The following is a 12884-nucleotide window of genomic DNA, read 5'->3' on the forward strand; positions in this document are numbered from 1 at the left end:
GGGGCTTAAAACCTGGAACCGCATTCTTCATTGTCTGACACACAATAACGCTTTCAGGGTCATTGTGACCACTACTCAAACTACGTTTCCTGGGGCTTGCTTTTAGTTTTTGGTTATCTTGCACCTGAGTACCTGCAGGCAGCCTTGCACAGCCAGTGTTTACAAGAAATTAAAGCCCACTTAATTTCCTTTTGAAGTCATCTCTGTAAGTTAACTTTTTTTTTCTTTTTTTGCGCAACCGGGGATTGAACTCAGGCCCCTGAGCTTGCCAGGGAAGCACTTATTCTACTGAGCACTATTCTATTCTCCCTGGCCCCTGTAAGCTAACTTTGTTTACAGGAATTGGTGAGGGTTACAGGAATTTTATCTTAGCAAACAGCAAGAAACAGCCACTAGCTACTAAACAACTTAGAACAGTGGTGAGTATACATTTTTACACAACAGTAAACACAAGATTTACATTTATAATCTAAAATGTGAGTTGACCCATTACAGGGCCCTGGATTGAAGGGCAGCCGCTGAGCTCGGAGGAGTCCTAAACTCTGTGTATGGTGGTGCAGGCCCACAATCTCAGCACTCTGGGAGGCAGAGGCAGAGGTAGAGGCAGGAAGATTTCAAATCCTAGTCCAGCCTGGGCAATTTAGCCGACCTTCTCCTCCTACACCCTTCCCCCCAACCTTCCTTCTCTCTCCTCCTCCCCCTCCCTCTCTCTACTGTTGCTGTTTTTGAGTCATGGTCTCCCTATGCAGTTCAGGCTGGGCCTGAAGTCACAGAGATCTTCCTGCCTCAGCCTCCCAAGCCAAGGCCGGGATGACAGGTGTGACAACCACACCCAGCTCAAAAAAGAAAAGTTGTTAAAGGGCCTGGAAGCAGCCGCGGGCAGAGGCCCCCACCCCCACCCCCAGCGCCTCCGAGCTCCAGCCCGCGCCCCTCCTCTCCGGCCTCGGGGCACACGGCGCCCCGCCCCGCAGGGAGCAGGGGCGGGGCCGGGCTGGGTGGCCGCGCGGGGATGCCCGCGCCCAGGGAGGCTGAGGCGGGAGGGTGGCGAGTTCCAGCGCAGCCTGGCGACCTAGTGAGTGAGGAGAGTGTGGGCCTCGGTAACGAATAAGCGGCCGGGAAAGCCGCGGGGACGCCGGTCGGCCTGGTCCCGAGAGCGCGCAGGGGCGGGGCGGCGCCGGGTTGCGCAAGAGCCGGCGCGGCGGGGCTCGGCCTCGGGGCGCGGGAACTCGGGGTTCGGCCTCGGGACTGGGGGGACGCGGGGCTCGCCCCCGCCCCGCCCGCTTTGTGACCTCACGCCGCCCGCCGCCCGCGCCATGTGCTGCCTGCTGCGGGGCTTGGGCTTCGTGCCCTTCCTGCTGGTCACCTGGTCGGCCGCCGCCTTCCTCATCTCCTACGTGGTGGCCGTGCTGGCGGGGCACGTGGACCCCTTCCTGCCCTACATCAGGTGAGCCGGCGGCGGCCTGCGGGGGCGCCGAGCGCCGGGGTCGCGGGCTCGAGCCCCGCCCGGGGCGTGGGGGGGCGGGAGAGCTGCGGGGTGTGCCCTCAGCCTGCGCCCCACTCCTGTGCACCCCACCTTTTTCCCTTTCTGACGCTGAGATGGAATCCAGGTCTTGGACCTGTGCCACACGCCCAGCCCTTTTTCAGTTTTACTTTTTTTTTTTTTTAATGTGGAACGCTCCGCGAATCTGCGTGTCATCCTTGCGCAGGGCCGTGCTAATGTTCGCTGTATCGTTCCAGTTTTCGCCGAAGCGAGCACCAGTTTTGGCTCTAACCGCAGACCCTCCTGCCTCAGCCTCTAGCCCGTCTCGCAGGCCGCTCACCAGCCGGGTCCTTGGTGCCCAGGCTCACCACGACTTCGCGCTCTCCGGCCTCCAGCAGCCAGGCCTGAGCCTGCCATTGCCTTGGCCCCTGACCTCTGGCCCAGGAGGAGGTGGTGTTCTGCGGGGTTTGTTGTGTTTTGGTTTGAGACAGGGCCTCACTAGTTCAGCCTGGTCTTGAACTCACTGTGCAGCCAAGCCTGGCTGGCAGTCCTCCTGCCTCAGCCTGTCAGTGCTGAGATTGCAGGTGTCGCCACCACACAAGGCTCTTCTGTCTCAGTATGGGACGTGAGGGAACATCCTTCCTGTCGCTGCGCTGTGTGTGCCTGCAGACTGTGCTGTCCTGGGGCCACCAGTCCCACCCGGACTATAGTGCCAGAACCCCCAAGCCAGTGGAAGGGCTGTGGGCACTGTTAGGCCTAGTGACCCCCACCCTGTGGCAGGGGATGGAGCCCAGGGCCTTCACTGAGCCCTGCCTCCAGCCCTTTATTCATTTTTTACTTTGAGTCAGCAATTCACAGGGTTGCAAAGTTGCCCTTACTGGCCTCAAACTTGAGATCCTCCTGCCTCAGCCTCTCAGGTGCTGGGCTCACAGGGGTGCACTCTGGCTCGCCTCTGTAGACCTTCATCCCCTCCTCCCCCAAAGCACAGAGAAGAGGCACAGCGAAGGGTCCACTGGCCCCACCCCTACATGGCGATGCCCTGCTTCCAGCCTCGCTGTACCCCAGACCCTGGTACTGTGCCAGGGTCAGAGCGCTCAGTTGAGGACCGATTGCCCCCTGAGCGTCAGGGTGGCTGCTGCTCTGGCTCAGTGCGCAAGTGGGGACACAGGAGGACAGTGTGTAGGAAAAGTGACACCTGGAGCCGTGGCTCACCCAGGGCCTCAAGCAGACTCGGGACCTGGGCAGTGTTGAGTGGCCCTTGGCAGCGATGGCTGGGTGAACCCTGCTCCTTCACCTGTAGTCACATGGACCTCGAGGGGCAGGAGCAGGAGGGACAGCAGGAGCAGGCTCCGAAGGCACACTCAGGAGGCTGAGGCGGGAGGGTCGCTGGGAATGGCAGGCCAGCCTGGGCTCCAGAGATCTGGTCTCAAGAAACAAAGCAGACGGAAGATCTTTGGGGCTGGTATTTAGGGGGTTGGCAGAAACCTAGAGGTCTTATCAGGCTGGTGTAGAGGCCGAAGGGACAGGCCTCTTACTCTTGCGCACAGGTGTGGGGGTAGAAATTTGCTTTTCGTTTTTCTTTCTTTTTTTTTTTTTTTTTTTTAGTGGAACCGGGGATTGAACTCAGGCCCTTGTGCTTGCCAGGGAAGCACTTATTCTACTGAGACATATCCGCAGCCCCACATTTTTCTTTTTCATTTGTTTTTTTTAATTTAACTTTTCATATTGCTGGGAGAACCCAAGCAAGAGCTCCATCCCTCAACTGTGCCCTTTAGCTCCCCGCTTTGGGCAGGGGTCTTGCTGAGTTGCCCAGACTGGCTTTGAAATTTGCGGGCCTCCTGCCTCAGCCTTCTGAGTAGCTGGGAAGACAGAAGCTTGCTGACGCACCTGGTTTTTTTTCTTTTAATTTTTTTATTTGTTTATTTACTTGGTGCAGCTTGCACTTGTAGTGATCCTCCTGTCCCAGCCTCCCTGGTGCTGGGATTACAGGCGTGTGTCACCATGCTGGTTTCTGTGGCCCGCACGGTGTGGGGCTGGCACGGCATGCAGTCCTGGGGATCGAACCTGGGTCCTTGAGCTTGCCAGGGAGACGCTTAGATCGCCAGCCCACCTCCCCAACCCTGTAAATTGGCTTTCATCTCTGCACTGGGAATTGGACAGAAGTCTGCAAGTCCCATATGCGGTGGCTTTGGCGCTGCTTTTTTTCTGGTCTTTTTGAGGCAGGGCGTCGCTGTGGGGTCTTGCTATGCAGCTCAGGCTGGCCTTGAGCTCAGTTTGTGGCCCACACTGGTCTTGAACGTGCAGTGACCCTCCTGCCCCAGTCCCCCGAGGGCTGGGATTCCAGGCTGGGGTTCCCACCCCGGCTTTGTCTGTATTCACTTCTTAGCCAGATGTGTGAATTTCCCATCAAGAAGCATAAACCGGGAGGTCAGCCTCCGTCTCGCTCGGCAAGCGGAGGAGCGGCCGAGGGACGCAGCTGTGTTGGGGGCGCGGGCAGGTGGCGCCGGAACCGGGCGGAGGAGGGTCCGCCCCAGGCCGTGCCCACGCCCCGCCGGCCCGCGGGAGCAGCCCCTTCCCCTGCCCCTTGGCAGCGGGGTTGGCAGCGCCCAGAGCCCGCGCCTGCAGCTTCGGCCTGCTCCTCTCCCCCCTGCCCTGCCGCTGTGCCTCCGTCTATACCCGTCTCCATTTGTAGAAGATCCGTCTCCCTGCGCCCTGTGATCTGTCTGTCTCCCTGCGCCCTGTGATCTGTCTTTTCCTTCGCTGTTTATTTTTAATTTTCTGGTCTTTTTGAGTCAGGGTCCCACTGTGCAGCTCAGGCAGGCCTGGAGCTCCCTTTATACCCCAGGCTGGTCTCAAACTCGCAAGGATCCTCCTGCCTCAGCCTCCTGAGTGCTGGGATCACGGGTGTGAGGCACCACGTTTGCTGTTTGTTTACCACTTGGGTTTCTCGGAAGAGAAGGCACTCGCCATCACAGTCTCAAGGGGCTCCGTGTCCCCACTGACGCATCCAGCTTATCCTGCCCGAGGGCACAGTAGCGCTCTGCTGCGTCAGCACCATGTGTCCTTTACTTACTTGTCCGCTGAGGACGCCCAGGCCACTCTCAAGGTTTGGCTGCTGTGGGCGGTGCCGCCGGGAACCCCAGTGGGCGAGCCCCGTCTTGTGACATCTGAGCCCCTGCAGGAAGACCCCTAGGAGGGGCAGAGCCGGGCAGTGGGATTCCTAGCTTTAGTGGCCGAGGCCTCTCCTGCCCGCATCGGTTATGTCTGCTCTGCGACTTTTTGCTGCTTGGTGGCTGAGGCAGGTCAGCTTTGACCAGGTCTTCAATTTCAAAAAGAAAATGGAAAATCAGAAAAATTAATACTTTAATTTCCATTTACTTGATCACAAAATTTAATTTATGCTCACAAGTGTGTGCTAATAGATGAACATAAAATGTTTCTCAGTGTCCAGACAGTGTGTTGCTAAATTGCCAAATTCCCCTTGCTGGACTGGTCACTCCCCCTGTGCTGCCGCCTGGAGGGCTGGGATTATAGGTGTGCCCCGCCCCACTTTCGGCCACTTGTTAATTTTTTCTCTCTGGTTTTTCTGAGACAGGGTCTCAGACTGGCCCTGAAGGCGAGGTGATCCTCCTGCCTCAGCCTCCCTAGTGCTGGGGTGACAGGGCTGCGCCACCACGTGGCCTATTATGAGTATTGCTGTTTTTATTGCTATTGTGCGGTCTATTTTTTTCTTCTTATTCCCCCCCCCCCAACCAAGGATTGAACTCAGGCCCTTGCACTTGCCAGGGAAGCGCTTATTCTACTGAGCCATCTCCCTGAGCCCCTGATTGTGTGGTTTAATTGACTGATGACCAATTAATATAGTTCAGCTGGCTCTTTGACTTTTTTTGAACCAGGGATTGAACTCAGGCCCTTGTGCTTGCCAGGCAAGCTCTTATTCTACTGAGCCATCCCCCCAGCCTTTGGGAAAGAGTCAAAGGAGACTGGTTGAAGTTACCAGCGGATCTGACAATTGTAAAGATTTAAGGGCACTGCCAGGCATGGCGGAGCACTCCTGTAGTCACAGCACTCAGGAGGCTGAGGCAGGGGGGTCACCTAAGGGTTGAAGACCAGCCTGGGCTGCAGAGTGAAACCCTGTCTCCCAGAACAAAACAACAAAATCAGGAACAAAAAAATGTAAGAAAGCTGGTTTTAAAAATAGATTTAGCGCCTGCTTAGGCAGAGCGCAGCTGCCAGCGTTGATCCCTGGCATAGGCGTGGGCCCTGCCCCTGGGGCGCGCTGAGATGGCCACTGAGACTGGGCGTGGTGGCACACATACCTGTAATCCCAGCGCTTGGGAGGATGAAAACAGGATGAGTAGTCTGAGCTGGGTAGTGAGACCCTGTAGACCTTGTACTAAACACATTTAAAAAAAGATTCTACCCTAACTCGCTTTAAAATTTCCTTCCTCTTCAAAGGACGCAAACTGAAAGGGAGCGGCTTCCCAGCAGGAAGCACAGTTAGGCTCATTCTGGAAGCCGTGGGCGGGCTCTGCCGGCTCTGGGACTCCGGAGAGCACTGAGGTCGGGAGGTCCGGTTGGGGTTTGTGGGCGGTGCCTCGTGCGTGCCCCAGGGAGTTGGCTGGGAAGCGCCTTGCCGGGCCTCAGTGGAGATCGCAGCTCAGATACCCGTGACACTTTGGTCACTCCGGAGGTGCTGGGAGCTGCGAGCTGCTGGAGGTTTCTAAACAATGGTGTCGCAGGAAAAGAATGCTGCAGGAGTCATTTTCAAACTTTTGGCTGGACGCGTCTGTCCTGGGCCTCGGGAGGCTGAGGCAGGAGGATCGCTGTGAATCTGAGGCCGTTCTGGGCTGCGTAGTGGATTTTGGGTGTCCCGGCTGCGTGGCCCTCACTGTCTCTGGGTCCAGGCGAGTTGCTTCTGTCACCGTGCCCTCTCTCTAGAAGCATGCTCGGTACCTAGGACCCGCTGAGGCCTGCCACGTGGCCTAGCAGAGACCGGGGGCTGAAGAGTTGTGCTTGTCCACTCTCTCTTTTTTGTAGAACGAGAGACGGAACCCAGGGTTTCTTTTGAGGCAGCGTCTCGCTGAGTTGCTCAGGCTGGACTTGAGCTTGAGATCCTCCTGCCTCAGCCTCCCGAGCACTGGGACCTCCTCCGTTTCCTTGTGGTTGTTTTCACTGTGCCCACAGAATGGCCTGGAAGACAGGAGGTGACCATTCAGCTGTGTGCTGGAAAACGAGTTGTCGCAGCTCTACTGAGTGCCAGGCCTCCTCAGGGTCTGCAATCACCTTCCTGCTTGGGTGCCGCTGGTGCCCTGACCTATCGCCCCCCTGGGGTCCAGTAGACCTGGGGGGTTGTGTCTCAGAGGTGTCTCCCATGTATTTTGCCAGTGAGGCTTGTGGTGCGCAGTTCTCTTTGCCAGTGAGTGAACGTTATTATTGCAAGCTGAGCAGTTAGGGAGGAAGACTGCTCCTTCCCAAACTGGCCCAGTGCATTGAGCAATGTCCCCTCACTTTTCTTTTTGGCAGTCCCAAGAATCCTTTCATTATTTGTCACATTTCTGAGACAGGGTCTTGCTAACTCCCCCAGCTGGGCTGGGCTTCTGGATCCTCCTGCCTCAGCCTCCTAAGTGCTGGGATGACGGGCGTTCGCTCCCCCACGCTCGGCCTCAGTTCTTCTCTAGTAATTCTGATTTTTCTTCTCTCTCCCAGTGACACAGGAACAACCCCTCCAGAGAGCGGTATTTTTGGGCTCATGATAAACTTCTCTGCGTTTCTTGGTGAGAACATTATTGCTGTGAATAGAATCGCATCCCTCAAGTGAAGTGATGGGGGTCATTTGCCATTAATGCGTCTCTCTTTGAAGTCCTGGGGTGGAGCTTGGGGCAAAGGCCAGACCTCAGAGCTCGGCCGGCCCTTTTTGTTTCTATTTTTTAAATTTTGAGACAGAGGGGCTGGTGAGATGGCTCAGTGGTCTAAAGCACCTACTTAGAACAAGTTTAGCAAAGCACAGGGACTGCGGTTCAATCCCCCAGCACCACATGCCAGCCAGCCCCGCCCCCAGGTGGGCTGAGCTGTCCCCCCCCCACAAATAAATAAATAAAAATTTAAAAAAAAATTTGAGACAGGATTCCCTTCAGTTGCTCAGGCTGACCTTGAGCTTGCAATCCACCTGCCTCAGCCTCCTGTAGGGCTGAGATTACAGGTGAGGGCCACTGTGCCTGGATGATTTTTCTTTCGAATTTATTTATTTGGTGCAGGGTCTCACTGTGCAGCTCACATTTGTAGTGATCTTCCTGGGCCCGGGAGATGGCTCAGTGGAATAAGCGCTTCCCTGGCAAGCGCAAGGGCCTGAGTTCAATCCCTGGTTCCACCAAAAAAACCCAAAAAGTCTGTAGTGATCTTCCTGCCCCAGCCTCCCCAGCGGTGGGATTACAGGTGTGCGCCACCACACCCGGTTTCAGTGGCTGGCACGGTGCACCTGGTATTCTGCGACTGCATGCGGTACTGGGGATCAAACTCAGGTCAGGTCCTTGCGTTTGCCCGGCAGGCGCTTAGACCCCCGAGGTCGCTCCCCAGCCCTGTTTTGTTTCTGTACACCTTTTGCAACTAGAAATTTGCCAGCCTTGGCAAGCTAAAGCATGCGGATGTCCGGCCTTGTTCGTGGCTGCCTCGAGGGGCCCGTCTCAGCCCCCACATCTGCCGCCTGACCCTGGGCCTGGCGTGGGGGGTTTTATTTATTTTTTAAAAGCATGAGAAGGCTTATTAGACCTGGAGATGGAGGACACACTTGAAGAGTGCAGTGCGGCACTCAGAAGAGAGGACGCTGCTACGAGGGCTTGCGACCCTGAACTTTTTTTTCAAGAGGATTTTAAATGGCTTGTGTTTTTTGAGACAAGGTCTAATAAATAACCCAGGCTGCCCTTGAACTCATGATGACCCTCCTTCCTCCGCCTCCCCAGCACTGAGATTACAGGTGTGTGCCACTACACCCAGTTTAAATGTTTTAGCCCACACTAGAGTTTCAACCCAGGGCTTCTGCCCTGAGCTAGAAGCCTTTTGTATTTTTTATTTTGAGCCAGGCTGGGCTCAACACCGGCGCCTCAGCTTCCCGAGTGCTAGGATGACAGGCTTGTGCCCCCTGCCTGGCCACCCTTTCCCTTCTGTCTGGCAGTGCTGGGCAGAGCCACCCGTCCAGTGCTGTCCCTCGCCCTCCCCACAGGCGCCGCCACCATGTACATGCGCTACAAGATCGTGCAGAAGCAGAGTCAGGGCCTGCGCGGGACGCCGCTGCTCAACGCCGTGTCCCTGGGGCTCGGCCTGGCCGGCTGTGTCGGGATGGGCATCGTGGCCAACTTCCAGGTGGGTGTGGCTGGGCTGAGCCGGTGGGATGGGGTGGGCTGCAGAAGGACCCTGCGCCCCGGGAACCCTTTTCCTTTCCTGCGTGTGGTGTGGTGCCTCCCCACACATTTTGCTTTCACAGTTTTTCCTTTGTCTTTTTGAGATGGGGTCTTGCTGTGCAGCCCAGGTTGGCCTTGAATTCACTATTTTTGAATTCAGTGCTGGCCTTGAACTCATGGTGATCCTGCTGCCTCAGAGGACACGTGCACTGCCACATCCTGGCTTTCCGCAACATTTAGTCCTTTTGCTCCCCCCCCCCTTTCGGCGGAACCGGGGATTGAACTCGGGCCCTTGTGCTTGCCAGGGAAGCGCTTAGTCCACTGAGCCATCTCCCCAGCCCTCTCTTATCTTTTTTTTATTTTTTATTTTTTTTTTATTTTTTTATTTTTTTGGCGGAACCGGGGATTGAACTCAGGCCCTTGCACTTGCCAGGGAAGCGCTTAGTCCACTGAGCCATCTCCCCGGCCCCCTCTTATCTTTTTGAGACAGTGTTTCCCCATGCAGTTCAGACTGGCCTTGAGCTCTCTTTGTAGCCCAGACTGGACTCACTCCCAGATCCTCCTTCTTGGGTCTCCTGAGCGCGGGGGTTACAGGCCTGTGTGCCTCTCTGGTGAACTACTTTTCTTTTCCTTTCTTTCAAGACAGGGTCTCAACTATGCAGTTCACCTTGTAGCCCAGGCTGGCCTTGAACTCAGAGCAGTGCTCCTGCCTCAGCCTCCAGAGTGCTGGCATTATAGATGTGTGCCACCATGCCCGGCAGAGTAAACTATAGTTTTTGATAGCACTTTTTTTTTTTGGTACCTGGGATTGAGCTCAGGACCTTGTGCCAGGCAGGCGCATAAGCTGCTGGGCTACATCCCCAGCCCAATAAGACTTTTATCATTAAAAGTATGCTCTTCATTATATAACTTTTTTTTTTTTTTTTTTTTTTGCAAAACCGGGGATTGAATTCAGGCCCTTGCGCTTGCCAGGGAAGCGCTTATTCCACTGAGCCACCTCCCTGGCCCCTTTATTATACAACTTTAACACTTGAATTTATGTTTGAAATATAAATATTCTCAAGTTAATTGAAAATAAGCTCTTAAATGTATTAGTTGTAAGAAAGGTAATATAAGTAGAGCAAATGCATGCCACTCACTGTAGAAATAAAATCTTGGGGGTTTTTTGGTACTGGGAATCAAACTCAGGACCTTGAACTTGCCAGGCAGGTATACCCCTGGCCCAAAATTATCCTTTTAGAAAATTCTGTCACTTGACAAGAAAGGACATTATAGTTCAACAAAGTAAAGCAGAGCAGGGAGACAGAGAGCACCAGACCCCATGCACAGGAGGCCTGAGAAGTGGGCAGAAGCAGCCAGGCGGGTGCCGAGGCTGGGCGCCAGGTAGGGAGGGCGGGCAGGTGGGCTCTGGACACTGGCTACCGGCACAGACTGCAGGCATCAGAAGGGCTGAAACGGTGCGGGGAGGAGGCTGAGGCAGGGGGATTTCCATGACTTTGAAGCCAGCCTGAGCTATGAGGTAAGATGTCTCAAAAGAGAACAGTTCCTAGACAGATTGTAGATGTTCTGACCCCCCAAAATGGTAAGCAGCTGAGGTTCTGGGTTCAATCAGCTTTAGCCATTCCTCTCAGCATGGAAGTGTATATCGAAGTATACACAAATTCCCATCCAAATATATTTGCTAATGAAAAATAAAATTTAAAAACCACATATTTGGCCGGTGAGGTAGCTCATGGACCCCGTGTTTGAGGTCCATGCCTGGCAAGCTCGGACCCAGGTCCGATCCCTGGTACTGTATGCCGTGCACTGTGCTGGCCACCAAAACCAGGCCTGGTAGCACACACCTGTAATCCCAGTGCTGGGGAGGCTGAGACAGGAGGATCACTATGAGTCATAGCCACGCAGTAAGATCCTGTGCCAAATAAATAAATCTTTAAAAAACACATCCTTTCTGAAAAAGATTTTCTAGGTTTAAACTCACAGTGGTCTAGTGTCCTTTGTGTTTTTCTGTCTTTTGAATTAGCAAGAAAGCTGGATATGGTGGCACACACCTGTAATCCCAGCACCGTGGAGGCTGAGGCAGGAGGATCACTACGAGCTTAAGGCTGGCCTGGGCTTCAAAGTGAGTTGAAGGCCAGCCTGATCGGTGTAGTAACACCCTGCCTCAAAAACAAACGGAAGTGAGTTAGTGAGAAAGGTTTATTTTCATTTCCTTTTAAATGTTTTGAGAACAGGGTCTTACTAAGTATCCCAGGCAGGCCTCGAACCCATATGATCCTCCTGCCTCAGCCTCCTCCTGAGTTTTATAGAATGGGCTGCAGTGGTGGACAGGGCCCGTGGAGGGCATGTCGTGCAGGGTGGTGACACGTCTGTGCTTCTGTCCCCAGGAGCTGGCCGTGCCCATGGTCCATGATGCGGGTGCCCTGCTGGCCTTCGTGTGCGGCGTGGTGTACACGCTCCTGCAGTCGGTCATCTCCTACAAGGCCTGTCCGCAGTGGAACAGCCCGTCCACGTGCCACGCACGCATGGCCATCTCCGCCGTGTCCTGTGCAGCTGTGGTCCCCAGTATCCTTTGTGGTTGGGCCCCGTGTTTGAGGTGCAGAGGAAGGGAGGCTTGGTCAGGGACGGGATTGCTGCCACAGGGGAGAGAGGCCTGCACGGGCAGGGACGGGACAGTGAACATCCTGCAAGGCCAGGGGGGCGGGGCGGGCTGGACCACACCGGACTCGCGGGGACACAGTGAGGAAGCGCTGGTCACGCCGGACTCACGGGGACACAGTGAGGAAGCGCTGGTCAGGTTTAGAAAGCAGGAAGAGCAGTCTCGGAACTCAGGTGATGCTCCTGCCTCAGCCTCCACACACAGCTGCTTTTTTCTCCTTTGTCTTCCCTCCTTTTCTTATGTCCTGGCGCTGGGGATCGAACACAGGAGCTTTGTCGATACCACTGAGCTACACTGCCACGCACTTTTCAGCTTTGAGACTGAGCCTACTTTAAACCTCTGACCCTCCTGCCTCAGCCTCTCGAGCAGCTGGGGTGCCAGGTGTGCACTACCGTGCTGGGTGGCTAGCCGTCGGTTTCCCAGCAGGGACAGCACGGGGCCAGGTCGCAGGTCAGGGAGACGGAGGCGGCTCGGGGCTGTGGAGCCCCTTCGAGTGCTGTTGACCTCCCCCGCGCTGCTCCTGGGCTGTGGCAATATTTATTTTTCTGCGCGGTGCTTGACCAAAGACGCCAAATATTGATAGTGCTCTTAGGGCTGCAGCCGGGACACCCTGAGCCCGGGTCCCCTCCTGAGGGGCACCGTGGCTGCTGGAAGGGGCTGAAAGCTTGGGCTCTGCAGTGGCCAGGCCGGGAGCACCTTGCCAGAGGGAATTCATGATTGCCTGTCACTGTGTGTCTCACCAGGAAACGAAACTAGTGGGGTCAGAGAGGGTGCAGCGCCTGGGGAAGTGCGCGGGGTCGGGCCGGCTGCCTGGAGCTCCCCAGAGCCTCCTGCCTCAGCCTCACAAGCGCTGGGATCACACGTGTATGCCACCCTGTGCCTGCCGCAGGGAAGTATTTTATAAGTGGTGGTTTGTTAGCCTAGGCCAGGTCCAGCCCAAGCCTGTGCGTGGTGTGTGTGTGTGTGTGCGTCTGGGGATTGAGCTCAGGCCCAGTGTGGAGTCCTGCTACCTTCCTAGACCTTTTATTTTTTGTAGGAGACAGGGTCTCAGTAGGCTCGAACTTGAGATTCTCCTGCCTTAGCTCCCCCACCCCCAGGACTGAAGGTGTCAGCCACCGTGCCTGGCTTTACAAATGATGAAGACTTAGTGGGGTTTTTCAATTTCAGGGAAATGTCTATTAGAAATTTCCTAAGTTGGGGCTGGTGAGATGGCTCAGTGGTCTAAAGCACCTACTTAGAACAAGCTTAGCAAAGCACAGGGACCGCGGTTCAATCCCCCAGCACCACAAGCCAGCCAGCCCCGCCCCCCTGGTGGGCTGAGCTGGCCACACACACACACACACACACA

At 55.5% G+C, this 12884-nt stretch overlaps 1 protein-coding gene and 1 pseudogene across 1 annotated transcript in view; one reads left to right on the plus strand and one right to left on the minus strand.

The window, feature by feature from the left end:
* The first annotated feature begins 1049 nt into the window (after positions 1-1049).
* Dram1 (DNA damage regulated autophagy modulator 1) overlaps positions 1050-12884 on the plus strand; it is a 16739-nt gene continuing 4904 nt past the window's right edge. Inside the window, exons 1-4 of the mRNA XM_004623843.2 lie at positions 1050-1444; positions 7190-7257; positions 8700-8839; positions 11265-11442. Coding sequence (XP_004623900.1) covers positions 1314-1444; positions 7190-7257; positions 8700-8839; positions 11265-11442 — 517 coding nt within the window. The 5' untranslated portion in view covers positions 1050-1313. The remainder of the gene's footprint in view (positions 1445-7189; positions 7258-8699; positions 8840-11264; positions 11443-12884) is intronic.
* Positions 1662-1753, minus strand: LOC111817426 (annotated as a pseudogene).

This window comes from Octodon degus, unplaced genomic scaffold (assembly GCF_000260255.1).
Source record: "Octodon degus isolate 3935 unplaced genomic scaffold, OctDeg1.0 scaffold00004, whole genome shotgun sequence".
Lineage (NCBI taxonomy): Eukaryota > Metazoa > Chordata > Mammalia > Rodentia > Octodontidae > Octodon > Octodon degus.